Consider the following 21,557-nt stretch of genomic DNA (forward strand, 5'->3'; position numbering starts at 1 on the left):
CTTTGTTCATCTTACTGAGTTTGCACTGAGCTAGAGCCCCATTTGGACTCCTCCAGTGATTCTTAGGTGGATATACTGTCAGATTATAAATTTTACTGTTTCAGATTAAGTGGACTTTATTTCAGCGTGCGTTTGCATGGTCTCTGGCTGTATGCTATGGGTGTACTATTCCTTTTGAAATGGCATGAAGGGCCATTGTTATATGAAATGCTGTTGAGGAGAAATGTAAACCAGTGGCTGCGGAGAGCCACGGACACGGCTCAGGTGTTAAAAGTCCTGTAGGTGACATGGGTATCTTCAGCGTGGAGAATATTGCCTTGGACTTCTGTAAAGCCAAAGAACTGGGGCAGAACCCATGCAAACTACATGATGTACACACATAGGTCACTATCACCTTCACAAAGACATTTGTTCCTCTGTGATAGTGGATATGGTTATGTAGCTCCAACTTGCAATATCATCAAAATGATTATGTCATAGATTTCAGTGGCCAGAGTAAAGCAATGTTTTCAGTGTAAAGTCTGTTCATGGCTCAGTCTGCCCCCTAGTGGGCAGCCTGCATCAGTTGGATGAGTTGGGGGGGGGGGTGATGCAAGTTTTTAGTCCCCCTGAAAATACTTGGACCAAAAAAATGTTTTTTTTTATTATTGGGTAACGGAAGCTGTGATCAGGCAGCAAGTCAACAGAGTATTTCCTAAAGAAAGCTATTCACATAAAATATTGAGTTGTGGAATGGAACTTATTTTTCAAGTAAATGGTTTGAATTATTGACATGCAGTGGCATTATTTTATACTTCTAATATCCAAATAAAAAATTGAGATGCATGTGTATTTCTCCAAAAGAAAAAAAAAACCTCTAAAGACCCCCCTGCTCAGCATAAGTCAGTTATTTCCTTTCAAGGCCTGTAGTACTGTCACAGGAATCCTCAGCATTCATCAGGGGGAAAAAAAAAAGTGGGTTAAATCTATTTGAAGTAAATAAGTATTCATTTTGTCTTTATAAATCATTCCAAGTAGGTAATAGCAGTGGCTGAGATTTAACTTTAAATGCAAAACTCTTGACTATCTTTAACTACAGTGACCCTAGTGGAGGTTGTAGTGAAGCGAATGTAGTAATATCCTAAATTCCTGCTCTGAAGACCTGTTCACATCCAAGCACCAACAGGGGAGGACAATGTGAATAGTAAAACAAAGAACAAAGCGGTCCATAAAAGCAACCACAATGAAGCCCAGAACCTTTGCACGGGGGGGTTGTTGAGACATACAGTAGCAGTATTTCCCTCAAGGTTCAACACTGCTGGACCATCTCAAATAGTAGAAGCATGTTTGTGGTGATGGCGTTTCTAAATTTTAACAAATTTGCCAAGTAATTGCGGGCTGTCTTGTAAAGTTAACGAGTCGCCACCTTGTTAAGCGTGACGAATAGCCATGTATCTGTAGTGAGGGATCGAGCTTTGGGCTAAGTGTATTACCAGTGGTCAATATTGATTTTTATGTTTTCTCAGATGGTACTTCATTTACATTAACCATATGGCTAAGAAGAGACCGTTGTTGACTGTTAATTAAATCAGGGAAGACATGACAGCATTGAGGAAAATTCAAAATCGACAATTTAATCAAGACAAACATTTACAAGATTTGTAACAAAGACAATACTGGGAGGAGGCTTTAAAATCTTAGAACACATGAACTCATCTCAACCTGTACTTTTCTGTGGTTCAGCTATTCAGGAGGCACTTTAATGCAATGCATTGCAGCAATCTCTTGACTAAGATTCAGGAAAACAATACTAACACCGGGCAAAGTGGGTGTAACAAAAGAATCTTGAGCTCAGCTTTTTATGTACTGTGGATGTATGTGCGTTTAACACTTGAGGAGAATGAAACAGCACAGGGAAATACAAAACCTAGAAAAGATAACAAAACAAATCTGTAAGACAACCATTCAGAAAATAAAGGAGAATGGAAATGCAGAATCCAAATCATTGTTTTTGCGACAAACCCAAGAGATGCAGCAGTCTCCAGTTAAAATGGAGGACGCACAACGAATATCTTCCCCTTCGTTAGCATCCCCCCCAAAAAAAACACAAACGTGATATTACGCACTACTAGTGTCAGTGTAAGAATAGTTGAGGACTTCAGATAGACATCTGAAATCGTGACTTTTTGATGGGCTCAAGTGCAATTTTCAATCCCAACTTTGGCACCACCTTTTCGTAATGTAACTATATGGCTTACTAGGTAAACAGGTCCATATAAACTGGAAAAGTACATAGACATTTTTCATAAAACAAAATTATTGTACAGCAATATATTGGCATAACAAACTAAAGAGCTAAGTAACTTACTGTAAACAATTGTATACCACTGTACAGCTTATCCTAACATGTATTTACAAGTCAAGTTCTATGTCTTTTTCCCTAGCTGGTTAACATGTACAGAGGGTCAATACTAACGTAAAGAAAAACACAGGGTTTTGACATACAGCTGTACATTAGGCAAATTCAACAATCCCATCTGCCTGCAAAGAACTAGATTCAAAGGCAGGAAACTCAACAATCAGCATCTGAACTTGCTGAACAAACCAATACCTTCCTCCTCCTGTTACATGTAGAATCAGTTTTGAATTATACATAAGGCAAGGATGCTTAAGGAGGTTGAAGGCGTCAAATTCTTTGCAAGAGGTTAATAATACAATAGATGGGATTATAGGTTGATGGTTCTTTGGGGTTAATGCACTTTATCAAGAATTAAGATTTTGACTCATTTGCCACGTGACAAAAATAAAAAAAGGTAAGAGTGCAACAAAAGGAACATATCTATTTTTGTAAGGAAATGTGCAAAGTCTGCTCTAAAGCAAAGTGACAGTGTTGCAAAGTCTAATGTCCAAGGTACAGGGAGATGTACAGGGTCATCGTGAGACACCAGTGGAGACCCTTATTCCAACATATATACAAGGCACTAAGGATAGGATTTAAGAGCCACACACCAGGTGTCATTCCACAGCCTTCTTAGTCTGGCCGAAATATAGGATATTTGGGTAAGAATTCTATAAGAATCACCTATGGCGGGAAAAAGAAACAACATTCTTCATCAGGATCACTGCGTTTTGGTCAAACCAAGATGTAAAATTATAAAACAAAGGTTACAACACAATACGTTTTATGTCATTGCTTTTTGGGATGCTTTCTTACTTACATATTCCATCATATTACTGCTTTCGCATTTTCTTTTACTGAGTTTCCAGTGCAGCCCCAGCTGATGAGAAACAGAAAACAGAGGCACAGAGAGTGAACATATCTCTCAAACAGACGCTCAAAGACGCACAAAAGGCACACAAAAACACAAAAGAAAATCTGTCTGCAAATCTCCCCTTCACTGTGAGGGGAATTTGGGAGGACTGTCTGATCTCACAGGGGTCAAATAGTGGCCAGACACCCTGAAGAGCTTCCCTTATGCCTTTGCACAACTTCGAGCAGCAATTTGCTGCTGCGAGACAAAACAAAATTAACATGGCCTTTTAAAGCTGAACTCACTGTCTGCTCAGATTCAGTGATCAAGATCTCCTGATCTACCCAAAATAGCTCAAATGGAGAAAGCGCTGTGCTGAGGGTTTAAATTTACAAAATGGGTTAATGGTCACAATCTGTCATTGTGGTACTTGCCCTAATGAGGAAAACTGACACAGACAGTTAAAACACATTCAGACAAGTGCAAATATACAATTTGTCTACTCTCTTACCTTGTGGTATAACCGGTTATTTTCCCACTCTAACAGCTTCTGAATGGATCGTCTTGTCTGTAGTGGAAAAAGGAAACACATTCATGCAAAGTGACATAATACACACTCAATCACCACAATTTTACTTATTTTAAGATTATGGTTAAATTACCAAACTATCAGGGTTCATGGACTAATGTCTTGCTTTACCAGCAAAAAATTTTCACTTTGTCATCAGTAATTCTGAGTAGTAACACCACCTTTATCTGACACACCCCTGAGCTTGACAGGACCTGTGTGCCTTACGCATCTGCACAGGCCGACTAATTGAATATGAGTTGTTATTGCCCTCCATGCTTACACCAATACAACTGCTATAACAACAATTGGTACAACAACCCCTGAGCAATTAGTGCTGATTTAAGAGAGAGTTAGATTATGTAGTACGTGTCAGAGCAGGGCTGGAACTTACTCTCTTGTTGAGGCAGATAACAGGCCATAGACTGCAGCCCACTGTACAGCAACAACACAGGCAGCCGCAAAGAAGCCACTTCACATTGATGGGCAAGTTCTTCTTCAAACAAGCATTCACTCTACTGACGCTGGTTTTGAACTCCTCTGGTGCCACCTAGAAAAGGGGGGGAATAGCTGTGTGAACAGATGCCAAAATAAATGAACTGTTCCCAAAGATTCTGCCAATGTGAAATCATTGTTTCAACCCTTTTTATAAAACTGAAGACCGACCAGCCTCACAAAAACAGTATGGGATAGTGAACAATTCACAAGTGTTTCCTAGTGGTGGTGACTTGGAGGACTCCTAATTACTCAAAAGAAACCTGTGCCGAGGGATCAAAGAGCTTTTCAAAACCAACAGGTAGATATTTGCAGATGCTGTCCAGAGATGAGATGTGATCTCTAAATAGTATTCTTGCGCCTTGCTAACCAAGCTCTAGACTATTCAAGGCAAGGAGGGACTCGAAGGAAAGATAAGCTAGTGCCTGTGGCAGCCCCGGCCAAACAACATGAATGGATGCTCATTCCTCCCCGAGTCTGTACGCCATAAAACAGGGGTCGTAATCTTTTATGACAGGATGCAAAGGTCTCTTTGCAAACAGCCAAAGACCTTAGAATAAAGCCCAGCAGGGTCTGATCTGCACCCTTCAATCATCATAATTGTGACCTCATCCATCACATGTCACCCTGGGTCACAATACTGGAGGTACTCTTTATTGCCCCACACTTCCCTCAGCCTGCTCTTACCCCTTGCAGCCTTTTTGTGTTTCAGTGTCTGACCCAGGAAGCTTTCCTTTCTTGTGTATGGCAGTGTCTTCATTTCATTATTTTATCACCTGGAGCTCTACCTTCCCAAACACTACAGTCCCCGCCAACTAAGCCCCATAGATGGCTTACTCATTTACAGAGGTACACTACAGCACATTCAGGCACTTTGGATGTGGTCTTGCGTAATTCTTGAAATGCATCACCATCAGATCAAAACCACTTCGAGGGGCTTGAAAGGGGCAGTTTAGGGGAAGTTGGGTTTGTCAATGGCCCAAAAGAACAATAGAATCACCATGGTATTAACTGCTTAATTCATCTCACTTGAAACTGAACAGAAAGTACAAAGCTAGAAGAACATGAAAGCTGTAAGGCAACAATACCTTTCCCGTGAGAACAGAGGGAAACTCAGTATCAAATTTGTTGCTCAATCCAAATCTGTAAAAAGAAAGTAATATGTAACATTTGTTTCATGAATAACATAACTGACATTTTATGCAAATCAAAAATGAAAATTCACCCTAAAATATATAAAAATATATCCCTATATTGAAATATATTCCTACGGTTTAAGATACTTGAACAGGAAAACATATAAACACTCAAGAGTTAGAGCATGAGATCTCTAGGCCTGATTGATTGAAGCTGCCTCAGTGACAAAGAATTGGACAGCGATTTCATAGACCAGTTTAGAGCCCAATTTGACTTTAGTGCTCACAGCTACCAGGTGGAAAATGTGTCCTCAAAGAACTGCAAAGGTTATGTTCTTCATACCAATAATGGGGCAGATAGATCTTTTGATAACATGGCCCTAAAACCAATTTCTCTCGTTTTCAGCTTAATGGAAAGTTATTTGTGTTGACATGTCTGAACTGGACAGTCCAAGGTCATTAACAACTCATGTTAGAAGTGGCATGTGATTTTAGGTTTAAAAAATGTTTTTAACCTCATTTGTGATTGTTTACCGTCATGAGAAAGTCAGATTGTCTCAAGTAAATTGCGACCAAGTAGGGCATGGATAAGGCATACGGACACAACCAGGACATAACCAAACGCATTAAGGTAAAGGTAGGGTCAAGAATCCGCAAATAATTATTCGTTTCGGCTTTACGTTTTGTCAAGTAATTAATTGAGGGCTGACAATACGCCGGACAGCGTTCCTGACATGCTTCCACTTCAGCTGTTACTTTGATTGAGTGTCACAACAAGAGTTAAAGGCTGTATGACTGACAGGTACTTGTACATGGCCATAAATTAAATGAACAAGACAAGTGTCCGGGCCACCGATTAAAACGCTAAAATATGATATGCCTCTGTCAGTTAACGAAGTCACTGGGAGAAAAGAGAGGTGTTACGTTATCGGTCAACTGTAGAAAGAAGTCAGGGGACTCCTGGCTAACCATACAGCACATGCAAGTAAACTTTACACCGCCTACCAATAAATGTGGGCTGGCGATGTGACTGCGTTACGGTTGTCACACGGTCAACCACTAGCTATATAAAGTCTCGCTCATATTAAACTAAACGTTAGTCGGCTCAGCTCTTTTTCCAAAAATGAAACAGGTCGTTAGCTCGCAGGGTAGCAGGTTAGCTTCGCGGTTTGCTAAGCTACGAGACGCAGGCACCGAAACAACACAGCCAGGCCGGCAGACGCCAGCGTGAAATACGGTTTCGCTTACACCGTGATGTGTCCGGCCCCTCGTATAATCACGGGTTCGGGACAATATCTTGACAAGTGTTCCTCACTCACTACGTGCTCCTCATCTTCGTCTTCTAACTCATAAATGGTGTCAAAATCCGCCATGTTGGGCAGCGACACGCTCATGACGTTCTTCCTACCGGGTTGCTCACGCGCACAGACGTCTGCGTCTCCCGCCCCTCCCGCCCCACGAGCGCTTATTTATTTACGTTATTTTACTGTTTATTCGCTTTTTCATTTATTTGTCTGTTGATTTACTTATTTGTCCATTCATCTATCTATTTATTTACTCATTCGTTATCTATTAATTTATCTATTTACTTATTTATTCATTCATTTATCTTTTTATTTACTATTCATTCACTCATTCATTCATTCATTCAGTCATTTATGTAGTCCTTTACTTATTTAGAAATCAGGAATCACTTCATGCACTTGCGTACACGAAATGAAACGAAATGCCGTTTCCCCCAGCCCACAACAGTACAACACAAAGACAAAAACGTCCAGACTGAAACTACTATTCATTCATTTATGTCTATTCATTTGTTTATTAATCAATTTATCTATGTATTTACTTGTTTATTAATTCATGAATTCACCTATTTATTTACTCATTTATTCCTTTGATTATCTACTTGTTTACTTATTTATTCGTTTGTTTGTTTATTGCACGGGGAGTGTGTAGCGCACCCTGCTTAATAAACGATACGCATTTCGGGTGATGCGAGCTGGACGGTCTGCACCTGGGCTACTTCGACCGTCCTCATCAGCACCCTGTCCAAATCCTGAAGACACCGAAGCACGACCTGTAAAGCCTATCCATGCATGCATGCCGGCAAATAGCTTTCAATAAACTGTGTTTACTTACAAATCTTTAGCCTGCGACTCCAACGGGTTATACAAAATCTAATCGACATTTTGGTTCTGGGGGACTGGAGATGCTTTCAAAAGTTAACCCCCAGCAATCTAAGTTCATGGTGATCTATAGGCATTATGCACTATGGATACGCGTTCGTCTTATGGTTTTGATGCAAAATATTAATTTCAATGTTAATTTCACGCAGATTGGGACATGTAGTTTAGGGAACATCCATCACCGCTGGAAACCCTGTGAAACATGTCAATCTTCACATGAAACAAAGAACTTCTCGAGTTGTTTTGTGTTTATTTGCTGAAACTTTCAGGTAAACTAGAAAAATATGCCTATTTGCCTCAAGCCTGCGGACCTATAGCCTATGGAATGATATAGAAAGCTTGTCTGTACAAAAATATTAGGTCCAAATTGTTTTTGCTCATTTTGCTGGGTGGTATAGCGCATTTATGACATAAAGGACCATAGACTTTCGACCACTGCCAACTAGCCAACATAACGTGTAATCTTATTTTATCGATGTGAAACATTTGGAAAATGGAGATAGAAAAAAGACGGAAATAAAAGATAGAAAATTGATAAAAGTAGAATATGAAGAGAAGCACATGGAAATACAAATGACCAAAAAAACAAAAAAGCGATATTAGCCTACATTTGGTCGAAGTCTAAATTTTAGAGAGAAAAACAAAAACAAATGCAAAACCAAAACAAATTTTATTAACATATTGAACGTTGCCATCAAACAAACGTTCTACCCGTACCACTAAAACCTGGTCGTCACATCCGTTTTACTGAAGAGGTTTACTGGTTGTGCTGACACGACATACCTGCTGGCATATCAAAGAATTCGACAAATCAAGAGTTCGTCACAAGTTATTCGAGCTACTTTACAGTTCGGTTATAAGCTTCACTCACATGTTGTTGAGTTCTCACCTTTTAAATTTTTTTTCCCATTTATTAACAAGCACGTACACACTTCATCACATACAAAAAGGGCATTTGTATCTTAACTCATCAACTCACAAACAATTTAAAGCATTTAAAATTTGAGCACGTCAATTTGACATTTTTTTTCAAACGTTAGAGCTATTCTATATATATAAAACAATATTTCAAGAGCCTCCAGCATTGCATCGCTGTATAAATCATCCTGCTTAATCCTCCACAGCACGTAGGCTACGTCAGCGCGTCTGCGTTAATCCTCTAGCCGCCATTATCGTCGAAGTTCACGAAGTGTCCCGTCAGCGTGGATAGGAGTGCTCAGTTATGGGATATATATTTATATAGTAATAGATGGTCCCAAGAGCGACATTACTGAGTAACTGTGACTTGCTGTATATTCCTGATAGACGGCAAGGTGTTCATCCCCTGCGGTGGGTAGAGAGAGTTGTGAAGATCTGACGGACTGAGCGACCCGGGCACCGGAAGTGGACTGACTGAACCGGGGTCACTGTGCACGGACCCCCCGCTGCCGTCAGACTGACCCAGTTTCTTTTTGATCAATTTCCTTTCCTTGGCTCTGCGATTCTGAAACCAGATTTTTACCTGCAAGGATTAAAAAAAAGAAGAAAAAAGAAAGAAAAAGGAGAGGATATGTCTCATGGGGAATCTTATTCTCTCGATTTTACAATCGTCATCAGAATTGCATGCTGTCATATCGGGCGTAGCTATAACGTGTGTGTGTGTGTGTGTGTGTGTATGTATGTATGTATGTATGTATGTATGTATGTATGTATGTATATATATATATATATATATATATATATATACACACATACATATATTCCAGACCAACCTGTCGTTCCGATAGACCAAGGTTAACAGCAAGCTCCGATTTTCTCCTGATAGTGATATATCTATTGAAATGAAACTCCTTTTCCAGCTCCAATCTCTGGTGATCGGTGTACACCACCCTGTATTTCTCCTTCGTCCTAGTTTTACCTGTGCATGTGACAAAAAAAGCAGAAATTAAGAAAAAGTGAATGCGTTTTTTTTTTACCGGTTTCTTCTATCAAGATTTGTTTTTCTTTAATCAACTGATTGAAGTGACCCGAGGTAATCTTGCTATCGAGATCATATCTTTATGATCAGCTGTGCCTTAAAATGAGATTGTCTTTGCTTGGTGCCCCAAAACAAGCCTCTGGTCTTGCTTTGATGTTCCCTCCTCAAGTTGTTGGCTAAAAGGTAACACAAGACACATCCAGAACAGGATATATATATAAAGATAATGTATGTAAAACAAGTCGTCTCACCTCAAGACACTTTGCATGCAGGTCAGCATGTAGAATAATGGCGCATATGGCAAGCTTTACATCTTATAGGCCTATAGTAAACTGATTTACAAGACAACTTATTAGTTCGTTAAGCAGCTGAATGATGAAAAATAGAAAATCACGTGAGGATAAAAATAACTATGAGGATGTTTACAGCTACAGCTATATAGTTTTTCCTTTAGTTTTCAGGGTTGGAGTAATTTCAAATAGGCCTACTTATACTAAGAAATAATGTTGCATGCTTTGTTAGTGGCTAAATAATCCATTAATAACTCACTGTTACAATAGTTTTTTTTTACATTTTCTAATCAAAACACTTGTTTTTTGTGTTCTTTTATAAGAATGAATGTAGGATAGTGTATGTAAAAGTCTGTCGAAGCCCAGTTTAGGACATTTGCTGTGAGAAACGTCACTCTTTCCGGAGCTCCTCAAGGGGAAGAGAGGCTGGTACATATCAAAGTCAAGACGTATTGGGAGACAGAGAAAAAAACAGAACAAAAGAAGAAGTAGAAGTAGTAGTAGTAGTAGCAGTAGTAGTAGTAGTAGTAGAAGAAGAAGAAGAAGAAGAAGAAGAAGAAGAAGAAGAAGACGAAGACGCGGGCCACAGCCTGGATATAACGGATCGTCCTCAAAACCTGAAACAATGTCAGAGGGAAGTCGACTCACATCTTGTTTACAGTAGGGACATTAGCAACACAAGTGCGCCCAGCGCCGATTCCTCGCACCCATTTCTTTAATTTCCACCACGAGAACTCACCCTCCCCCCCAAAAAACAACAACAACAACAACAATAAAAGCAACCAGAGCAACATATGTTAGAGTTTGACCCATTCCACTGTCTATTTATCATCATCATCATCAACATCATCATCATATGTTTGGAGATGCTATCGGATGGTTCCACTGATCCTCTCTGCTCAAAACCACGCGCAATTTCCAAAGTTTTCAACCTCATTATCATTTGATTTGAACTCGCGCATGCGTTAAGTACACACACACACACACACACACACACACACACACACACACACACACACACACACACACACACACACACACAGATAGGTGTCACTGCCTACGGCTCAGCGCTTCCACCTGTTCGTGCCTGTTTCCGATTTGACTTGATTTGGCGTAGAATATACGTCACGTGTTTGGTTCTCGAAATCCAGCTCGCTGACGTTTCATCACCAGCCATATAATTAGTAGACTATTGCATGCAAAACTCCGAGAAGAAAAAAATTGCAAGACATGAGATTTGCATGAGGTAGCTATCATAGCAGGCTACCTTTTGGAATGGGAGGAGTGACCTTTGGAAAAAAAAAATAAATCCAGCTGACCTTATTTCATGACCAGGGTGACATGAGGAGACCACAGGCCCAGTAAACGTCATCATTGTGAAATTCATATACTTTTGAGGGAATCTTTTGATATGTGTCACCGACTCACCAGTGGAGGACGACTGCACAGTTTTGCTCATCCACTGGTAGGAACTGCGCCTTTCTCTGTCAGGAGAAAGCTGTGCAACAGTGACATTCTCCGGCGGTGGCTGTAATACTGATGATCCCGGAGCATGCATATGACTGTATTCGGACGTGCAGTAAGAAACTTGTCCAGGAGAAGAGTTGTTCATGGGTGTGGGAATACTACTATTAGCTGGTCCCAGACTGTATGCCCCCCAGTCCTCTCTTGGAGCACCATAAGTAGGTCCCCAACTCCCTGCAGACTGTGCGTGCGTATCCATGTTTGGCACATGATGGTATCCAGTAAAGTCGGGGTATTGTGGCGTAGAGACAAAATTCTGTGGCGGGAGATTGATGCTTGATCGTCTTACAGGCCCTCCTTGGTGATACATGCTGCTTTCCTTATCCAGTAGGTATCCCACATACATGATTTGTAAAAAAAAAAAAACCGAAATAAAAATTTAAAACAGCATCGACAAAAACAGCGTTTAAGGTGACATGGTTGCCCCGCGCTGTTTCTGCGACCATATAAACAATCCCAATATTGTGCTTGTGTAGTCCAGAAAGGCTCCCAAAAGTGATATGCAAGGTATAGGTCCAGACTTCCTTCAGTCTCACATGATGTGGCTCTGTTGACAAGGTGGTAAAGGTATAACTATGGTCTGCCTGACGTCAGGCCGCTCCTCAAGTCTTGAAGACTTGCATCCAAGTGACGACCGGATTGATGCTGCCGGCGCAACTGTCCCCCTCCGCCTGTCGCGCAATGCGTCATGCTTGACAGTGGGCCTATCCCGAACATCTAAATTCTCGAGCCCATGAATAAATTAGCACTGCGGCCTATCATCTGCACATGCAACCCTCACACTTTCAAAAACCGCGTCCACTCAAATTTGATAAACTTAAACAGTTGCGAAAGACTGTTTAATTTATCTGATGTTAATGGTCATTTTACTCTATATGGCCTTTTGAAAAGTGTCGTTTATTTGCACCCATTCGTACGACACGATCTGCGAACTCACACCTCTCTCTCGCGACAAGTTTTACGGATTTCTGCGTCATCTCAAAACGCTCCGAATGTTCGGGTCAACGCGCACGGTTTAGACCCGTTGTTATGAAATTTCCCCACCACGACCGACTGACACATATACATGTATTTGTTAAGATGTTCACTTGCAAACGAGCTGCAATTGTAGGCCTGGGAAAGACTTTCGCAATTCCAGTGTTCACACCTCCGGGTCGCACTTCACAGTTAATTCCGGTTAAAAGGAAACTCGGTACGTTACCCAAGGACCCCCCCCCCACACACCCCCCCCTCCCGCCCCATCATAATATTGTCCCACCGCCACATAGCTACACGTCAGCTTGCCATTCGTCGCCGTCGCCTGACCACCTCCCAGTTCAGGTTGCGCTGATATTGGTTTTGCAGATGGCACCGTGGCTTTTATGGGTTCAATGGTTTCCACAGTGCACGTGGGGGCCTGCTGAGCATATGGCTCGGGAGAAACCAATTTCAAAGTCAACGAAACCATTTCAGAATTCACCAAACTGACCAAAAATACAAATACCAAAAAAAACGACCTGTAAGAATTATAAGATCTTCCGAGAGCAGATCATGGGAAACTTCGCAAGATCGGAATAGATTTTCTGCAACGCGACACAAAACTCCCCCCAAAAAACAAACAAAAAAAAAAAAAACCCCACTGGACCTAAACATTAAAATGACAACATGCTGCTCTTCACAGTATTTTGGAGTGACCATACCTATGCAATAACTTTGCATGGGCACCTTTCAAACATAAAAAAAAACCTTAACCCACTCCAATCTGATAATCTTGTAGCACTATAGTATAAATTGACCGGAAAATTATGGGCAGTGATCTCAGGCCATCTCCCAACAGTCGAGACGAGAAATCCAGCTGTCCGATAATACTATAGCCTATTCTGCAACGTTTTTTTGTTTTTTTGTTTTTTTTTAGTACTATCCTGACATACTGTTGGGTGGCTTAACTGTGTTTTCCGAAACACAGCTCTCACATCTTTGTGTGGTGGCCTTGCCAAGGAATTGGAAAATGCCATGTGGTGCCGTGTAAAAGGATGACGCGTCTGGTGCTGCTCTCTTGCGGATGGCTGCGGAGCGCCGCTCGGTGTTCCGTCATCGGCGTGTCCGCCACAAGAGGGCAGCCTCGACCAATCAAACGGTCGTTGCGGTCGTACCGTCGAATTGAGATTTCGAGGGGGATCTGTAAATCAACCCGCCGTATTCAGGTTAAACTATATAATTCGTTACGAAATTATTCGTTCGCTAATTCGCTAGTCGTTCATTCATTTCGAGACAGAGATCCGATGGGATGCGCGGATCACCATGCTCTTAACCCCCCATTTTTTTGTGAGATGGATAATCACAGTCATTGAGATATACTTTGAGGACAATATGATAATTTAACAGTAATTGTAAGCGTGTGTGTGTGTGTGTGTGTGTGTGTGTGTGTGTGTGTGTGTGTGTGTGTGTGTGTGTCCAATTCTTCGCATTGTTCATTGATGATATATTGATTTTTTTTATATAGATATGCATTTTAATATTCTCTTACCATCAGTATTTCATACAACCTCTAGATGTCACCCTTGAGTCACTTATGTGTTCTCGTCGGCCATGGGGACATTCAATGAGTTGAGTAGGCTGCTTCACAAAGCTCTTGGTCAGTGAAAAGTTGTACCTGCTCTCTAAAGAGAAAGGTAATAGCCTATTGTTAAACCCCCTGTGCAGGCGTATGATAGTTTCTTAAAAAGATAAATCTCAATCAGGTTCATTAACAATTTTACGCCAGTGATCCTGGGCCTAGGGCACTCGTGATTAAATGCATGACATAAAAGAGAAATGTGAATGCAGGTGAGGAAAAAAATGATCTATTGAGACAAGAGAGGAGTCCTGTCTCATATTCTGAGGTGATATACAGATGCACAGCTCAATATAGAACAAATGGATATCTTGCACAGATCACCGTGCGTATCTGGGCTCAGGACTGATCATACGAGGCAGAAGGTCAGCTAAATATTGAGTTGGCCCATAAAAATACTCTACTATTCACTGTTCTCTATGGAGCAACCTTCAGTCTGACCGTATAACAGTCTGATATCACAGTTTTTAATTTTCTTGTTTGTCTGCAGGATCCATCCCTTTGGAGCAGTGTGTGTGTGTGTGTGTGGGTGTGTGTGTGTATGTGGAGCAGTGTGTGCGTGCGTGCGTGTGTGTGTGTGTATATGTATATCCATCCATTATCTGAACTGCTTATCCTGCTTGCAGGGTTGCAGCAATGCTGGAGCCTATTCCAGCATATAAATACTGATGAGTGTGTCACACACAAAACAAGCTTATACTGAAATGTATTAAAGTTTTTTAATACTGGTGTGCTGGCCAATCACTATGGGAAGAACAAGAGCTATTGTCTATAAGCTATAATCGGTTTGGTTGACAGCTTGGGGAAGGCACAGTCACTGTCAGATTCAGTCAGACGTTCACTCCTCCCTTATCCAAACCAGGATTTGTATCCGAATGGTCCAACACTCTACATCTGCACACTCTTGCACGTGTACATACAGACATACATGCATGCATTTGGCCCTTGCCATAACCAGAGTTTTTTACACTTGAATAATTTTTCAAAAATACATCTTATATGCTGTACATGTATATGATGATGATGCATACATGCATCATTCATATCCCCTTTCCTAGTTTTTATATGTTTTTATCAAGTTTCAAACAAAGTGTATTGCTTCACAGTTCTGTTTGAAATTTCCCTCAAACTTTGACTGACTGACTGACCGACTGATTGATTGATTGATTGGTTGAGTCTGAGTTTTACGGAGTTGTTCCATATCCGATGCGAGGGTCTAAGGACAGGATGTTGTGTTTCTGTTGACTTGACTTGATGTACTTTATTTTTAGCATGATGAGAATTCTGAAAAAAAAATTACGATCAGACTGCACAGTGAGGTGAAGTCATAATGATGATGGCCAGGCAACTGGTTTGTAGTTTTTGAGCCAAGTTACTGTGTATGTGCTCAGAAACACTCAACGACTGCAGAGGACATAGGAATACAACGTTTGTATCATTAAAAGGAGTGGCGTGCTGCTTTAAATGAACCAATTTATCAGAACTTAGTAAGTATTTCCTCAAAACACTGATCTCTTACTCTGTGTGGAGGTCATACACTGCAGGCTCGTGTGAACTGTAAGTGCTTTTAACAAGGAAATTGGACTGAGGCAGCCCAAGAATTTAGATGGTTGCATAACTGCAAAGATGTTACTGAATTGGACACAGAGCTTCACTGCAGGATAGAAGGTTAAACATGACCCCCCTCCATTTTTTCTTCTATTTTTAGAACAAAAAATCCTTAAAATGGCTGACATAGTGGCCCTGATCCTCAGACTGTTATCTTTCATGTAAACCACATGAAACTTGGAGTTTAAGCAGAAGCATGAAACACAAAAGTCCCCATCAAGTAATTTTGATAATGTCTGTGAATGTTCTCATTCATCCAGGTCATGGTTATCCAAAGGAGTTGAATCAAGTGCAACTGGACTTGGTATATATCCGTGAAGACGTTTCGCCTCTCATCCAAGAGGCTTCCTCAGTTTGTGCCTTTCTGACTAGATGAAACTAATTTTGATAACGTTATTCAGGAGATAGCAGGAAGAGATGTTTGCAAAACTGGTGAAACTATCCTAGCTCACATTGCACACTACTGTTTTCCTGACATGAAAAAAATGAAAAAGATAATTTTTGAAAGAAAAAAAAAGACAATATTTGAGAGCTGATATTTAAAGACAGCAGATGGAGAAGAAAAATATTGGGCTATACAAATAAAATTGACTTGACTTGACTTGACTTTCTTAAAATTGAATATCAGTCATATTCATTTGGATCGTGAATGGTACACATCATCAGAAATTTTAATAATATAAATGCACACAGCACCCAAACTAAGTCTTTACACAATGTGATAAAACAAAATTCCCGTTAGTCTGAAAATATAAAAATCTTTTGGACTGATATCGTTTTTATTTCGTTTTCTGGAAGATTTATTCCACAACAACTTTTTCCATGGAAACCTAAAATTTGATTATTTGCACAAATCGCTTCATTTTAGATTTATCACAAATAAAAAATCCTTCTGGTCGGGGTGTGTGTGTGTGTGTGTGTGTGTGTGTGTGTGTGTGTGTGTGTGTGTGTGTGTGTGTGTGTGTAATGTAATTACAGGACACAGCCCACTAGATTTAATACCCTAGTCCTTGCTGGCAATGACAGTCTTTTATTGTTGACAGGTGATTCTGAACGTATTGTAGCGAATTCGGGGGACAACGAAACCACAGGAACTGCCACGGCCGGGAAGCGAACCCGTGTCGCCCGCACCGCAGCAGACATCGCTAACCGCTCGACTAAAGGATCAAACCTTCGAGCAAGTGGCCAAGCGTGTCTACTTATCCATGCACGTTACACTACCCCCCTCCTTCGGGAAGCGTGTCCCCGCGCTTAAGCATATCAGCTCCTTCACGTCTCAGGGCGCATACGCTGGCGATGGCCTTACGGTCGCTCCATCCCACTTTTGACACCAATGTAGCGAATTCAGGGGACAACGCAACCACAGGAACTGCCGCGGCCGGGAAGCGAACCCGTATCGCCCGCACCGCAGGAGACGTCGCTAACCGCTAGACTAAAGAGTCAGACCCGCGAGCCAGCGGCCAGCGTGTCTACTTATCCATGCACGTTACAGTATGCAAAGGCTTTTGCAAAGGAAAGTAGCATAGGTATGTCTATTCCTGGACATATTTCAGTAGGGCCAGACAGACTTATATTGTAACACGCCATCAGTATGGCTTCAATAGTAACAACTAGCCTATCAGTGGGGTGGTCTTGTAACCACAAGTTACAGCAGTTTTAGCTGAATATGTAGCTTAAACCTATAGTTTAACATCAATTTCACCGCTTCAGTCTGTTCCTCTTAAATACCATTGCTGGCCACTAGAAAGTGCTAATACCCAAACAGTGTGTCGAGTCCCCCCCCCCCCCACGGGGCGCGCGCAACTGCCGCCGTGAGCTATGGCGTCGCAAAGACCCGAAAGGGACGTTTAGTAGGACAGGCTCGAGCTGATGTATGGACGCACGGAGGACAACAAATAACGTTACAGAGGTGAGGACATGCTGTAGCTAGCTCGCAACTGATTTATGGGCAGAGGGAGGACAGCAAATAACAGAGGTGAGGACATGGCAAAGCTAGCTAGCTATACAGTAAACCAGGTTTTACTCACGACATTTTTAGGATAAGACTAGTCCTTGGGAGATTATCGCTATTTTTTTTTCTTATCATGATCGCTACTTACTGGTCCCCCGCTTTTGTAATTGAACACCACCTTGCTCCAGCTACACGCGCAGCACAGGTGCGCCATGGGTCTGGACGGTTTCGTGCTTGTTTACATTTTGGAAGTCTGTGCCTCTAATGCCTGCTTCCTTTTTTTTCTCTTAACATTTTCGGCACCTCCTTCACTTTTTGACATTTTCTTGTCCATGGCTTTCATTGGCCATCTCACTGCTGCGCGCTACTTTTGCATTAGTCTAGAACGTTAACGCGCATTAACTAACTTGGTTGTGATTTGCCAGTGAGCCCAGTCCCGGAACACGCACGCAGCACGCTCTCATGCGCACCCGAAATGACCGGCACACGGGGCCTGTGTGGATGTTTAGATGATCCACCGGGATTTGTCCCAGTATGCCCAATGGCCAGTACACCACTGCCTGTGGTTTTCAGTTTTTAGACAAACACATTACTATCAGCTCTGTGCCGTTGAAAGGTACTAAGTAAATTTAGACAACTAGACTACTATAGTATTTATATTAATCAATCGATCAATCAATCAATGTAGCAAAGCCCTTGTTAAGAAGATGAGTTTACTAGTATTGTGCACTTACTCCAGTTTACTGGTAAGGTTACTGGCCTTTTAAGAAATACAGAGACTTTACGGTTCTAACCAGCTTGTCTCAGTCCTTCTGTCTGCTAGTGAGCTACGGTTTGCCTTTTCCATTTCGAAGAAATTGTGTGTCAATGACAGATACAACCACACAATTCTTCGAATAAATATCCTCAAACTGAAGCTCTGCCTCTGTAATTCTCTAACCGGAGTCACACCGCCATAGTGTTCGCCAGCTCTATTCAGCGCATTTGTAGAGGCCCTAGACCTCTATTATATTGGTCCTTCGAGCCGGAGGGGGCTCCTTCAAGACGTTATGGCAGACCAGGACACCACAGAGATGTCGGCTCGTCCCCACAGAGAGTGACACCTACCATGCCACCTACGTGACTTCGAGGTGGGCTATGACCCTCAACCACAAGATGAACCTCCAAAGGCTCTATCCCCTGCATCACAGTGCTGGGCTAGCGAGACGAAGGCCCCATCTATGAGGAGCGAGCACCCACATCAGTCAATCCCATCCAGACACCTGGTGAGTGAGGCAAGAGCTCCAACTGAAGGTAGTAGGTCCTCACGTCAGTCGATTCCGAGGATCGCCATCAGGTCCGGTGTTGGCTCCCTTCGTTCATCTGTGGGTGTATACCCCCAACATGCTCTGCGACCAGTCCAGGAAGCTATCCTTTAGGAGAGTATCCACCGCCTGGAGCTTGAGGAGTTACAGTGACAGGTCCTAGAAGACTACAACGCTGATTTGGAGTGTCAGCGCCTCAACGCCCAGGCCCGGGAAGCACAGCGCAAACAGCAGGCGGCACAAGAAAAAGCACAACGCCTACAGCAGGAGGCACAAGACACACAGGAAGCTATCGCCAAACAACTTGACAGGCAGAGGCGACTGAAGAAGAAGGAGAAGGAACTTAAGGTAGTGAAGCTGGTCACCTCATTCCCCCAAGAACCAAAGATGCAGGGACCACGTCGTACTGCATCGTCTTCAAGGAGCTTCTACTCTCTACTAGTGGTGAATGCTCCATCCACCAATGCTCCTGCAGGCTTACCGCATCAATCCATCTCTCATCTACACTCTGCACCCCCTCCCGTGCTGCCAGCAGTATCTTATCCTCCAACTCAGTTGCAGCACCATGCAGTGGCACCCGTGCCTCCAGCGTGTCCTACCGTATCACAGAGCATGCATCCCCCACCGGCTCAGCCCGCCGTCATCACTTCAGTGATGCACCCTCCAGCACAGGCGATGTCAACCTTCGCTGAAGCCCCTGTGTCGATGTACCCACTCCCATTGTGCCTGCTCCCACCAAGTTTTCCGTGAGGTCACACAAAGTTTCTGGAGCCACACCTTGCATCCAGACCTAGCAGTATCATGCCACAGGACTCACTGCAGTGCAGACTCCTACCTACTGTGTGACCACCTCTACCACAGCGCAACCATACCAGCACATGAGTTCCGCTGCACCCCACATGGCTCCTATCCCACCACAGATAACATCAGGGCATCCCCAGCATCCAGGTTCAGAGACGCTGATTGCCTGTCCTTATGGCATCCCCCAGCCGATGCTGCCAGTCTTCGAGTGTGACCACAAAAGTGACTTTGCTCTACTCAAGATGGCCTTGGATAACTTGATGGGCCACGGGCACCTAAATGAACAGTATAACAACCAAGTGCTCCTCAGCCACTTGAAGCTCCCCAGTGCCCTCCACCTAGAAAAGGCCTACATGTATGACCCTCGGCCTTATACCGCTGCATTGCAGGCCTTGCAAGAAAAATACAGTTAACCCCAATAGCCTGTCCAATCAGAGCCAGGGGCCATCCTCAGCTCCGCTACCATCAAGTTTGGTGACACTGAAGCCTTTGACTCCTTCGCCCTGTCCATCCAGTCTCTGGTGGGCATGCTCGGGACGCTTGAAGGGCAAATGGGTACGAGTTGAGATGTGGATCCCACATCGACTAGCTCCTAAGCAAGATGCCTCCATCATTCAGGGACGGATTTATTGAATACTGCCTGAGCCGCGACGTTCCCCGGACAGAGTCAGACATGACATGCACCCTGCCTGACCTGGCAGCCTGGCTCCAGATGAAGTCACAAGCTAAACGCCTCTCAAGCCAAACTGCAGCACTCTACCAGTGTGATGCACCCAAGGCAGCCAAGAAGGATCAACGTGTCACTCATTATAAGGAGAAGACCATAACCATCCTCAGCACTGGGGAAGTCGCTAGTACTCCAGATCCTGCTCGCTCCAAGATCACCTTCAAGTCCAAGCTGTATTGTTCCTTTTGTCCATAACAAGGAGCACTTCTTGAATGCCTGTGATGACTTCAAGAAGTTATCTACCAGCCAGGTTGTGAAGTGGATCCAAGAGGGGAAATGGTGCTGGAAGTGTGGCCGCAACCACTCTGCTGAAGCATGTACTCTGAAGCGCCCATGCAAGACATGCAAAGAGCAGCACTTTACCGTTCTGTATGACCCCGTCCATCAGGGTGAAACCAAAGTCCGCATTGTCACTACACCGCCCATCAAGGTCTACCTCGACAGGTGATGTTAAAGGTTGTCAAGGTCATCTTGGGGAATGGGGACCAAGCCTTGGTGACCTACGCTGTGTTGGACGACGGCTCCAAACGAAGTATCGTTCTCCCTCAAGCTGTGCAGTGCCTGAACCTTCCCAGACAGCCAGAGACTCTCCATCTACATACAGTCCAGCAGAATGTCGAACAGCTCCGTCTCCTTTGATGTTTCTCCACTGTGCATGCCTTCCCAGAAGCACCGGATCCACCAGGCCTTCACTGCCGAAGGCCTCAGCCTGGCCGAACAGTCCCACCCCATGGCTGCACTACAGAAACGCTACAAACACCTCCGCGGCCTGCCCTTACCGCCAGTCGACCACGCCCAGCCGCTGCTACTGATTGGCTCAGATATGCCACACCTCCTGATCCCAGTACAGCCCGTACGTGCAGGCCTGCCAGGTGGTCCTGTCGGCATTTGCACTCAACTAGGTTTGCCACTCCAGGGTCCAACGAGCCTTGCCCAGATTACATCTTCTTCACAGTGCCTCCGCATCGCCACTGTCTCCCCTGCCACCGAGCTCTTCAGGAATGTTGAGCACCTCTGGCAAGTCGACACTCTTCCTTATGCCAGTAAGAAGGAAGCCACCCACTCCAAGCAGGACCAGCAAGCCATGGTCGTGCTCCAAGCATCTACCACCAGGGTCAAGACTGATGGAGTCCAGCGCTACACTACACCCCTGCTTCGGTGAGCAAACGCTACTAAGCTTCATGCTC

The 21,557-nt window shown here is 43.2% G+C and overlaps 2 protein-coding genes across 2 annotated transcripts; both read right to left on the reverse strand.

Moving 5' to 3' along the window:
* Window positions 1-1,597: 1,597 nt before the first annotated feature.
* Window positions 1,598-6,823, reverse strand: chic1 (cysteine-rich hydrophobic domain 1). The gene is made up of 6 exons (XM_056290422.1): window positions 6,678-6,823; window positions 5,382-5,436; window positions 4,193-4,348; window positions 3,742-3,798; window positions 3,198-3,257; window positions 1,598-3,061 (listed from the first exon to the last, which is right to left on the reverse strand). The coding sequence occupies exons 1-6, from the start codon at window positions 6,821-6,823 to the stop codon at window positions 3,011-3,013; spliced, it is 525 nt and encodes a 174-aa protein (XP_056146397.1). The 3' UTR covers window positions 1,598-3,010.
* A 1,845-nt stretch (window positions 6,824-8,668) lies between these two features.
* On the reverse strand, window positions 8,669-20,225 carry cdx4 (caudal type homeobox 4). The gene is made up of 4 exons (XM_056293800.1): window positions 20,213-20,225; window positions 11,291-11,713; window positions 9,367-9,512; window positions 8,669-9,116 (listed from the first exon to the last, which is right to left on the reverse strand). Exons 1-4 carry the CDS (start codon window positions 20,223-20,225, stop codon window positions 8,883-8,885), a joined length of 816 nt encoding a protein of 271 aa, XP_056149775.1. The 3' UTR covers window positions 8,669-8,882.
* Window positions 20,226-21,557: the final 1,332 nt, after the last annotated feature.

Source organism: Lampris incognitus, chromosome 1 (assembly GCF_029633865.1).
Source record: "Lampris incognitus isolate fLamInc1 chromosome 1, fLamInc1.hap2, whole genome shotgun sequence".
Taxonomy (NCBI): domain Eukaryota; kingdom Metazoa; phylum Chordata; class Actinopteri; order Lampriformes; family Lampridae; genus Lampris; species Lampris incognitus.

Coding starts and splice junctions, on each gene's coding strand:
- chic1 (XM_056290422.1), bottom strand. CDS start 6,823: ATGAGCGTGTCGCTGCCCAACATGGCGGATTTTGACACCATTTATGAG. Junction 3,799..4,192: donor TTATCTGCCTCAACAAGAGA/GTAAGTTCCAGC, acceptor TTTCCACTACAG/ACAAGACGATCCATTCAGAA. Junction 3,062..3,197: donor GCAGTAATATGATGGAATAT/GTAAGTAAGAAA, acceptor TTCCCGCCATAG/GTGATTCTTATAGAATTCTT.
- cdx4 (XM_056293800.1), bottom strand. Junction 9,513..11,290: donor TGTGCAGTCGTCCTCCACTG/GTGAGTCGGTGA, acceptor TCACATGCACAG/GTAAAACTAGGACGAAGGAG. Junction 9,117..9,366: donor TTGGTCTATCGGAACGACAG/GTTGGTCTGGAA, acceptor TAATCCTTGCAG/GTAAAAATCTGGTTTCAGAA.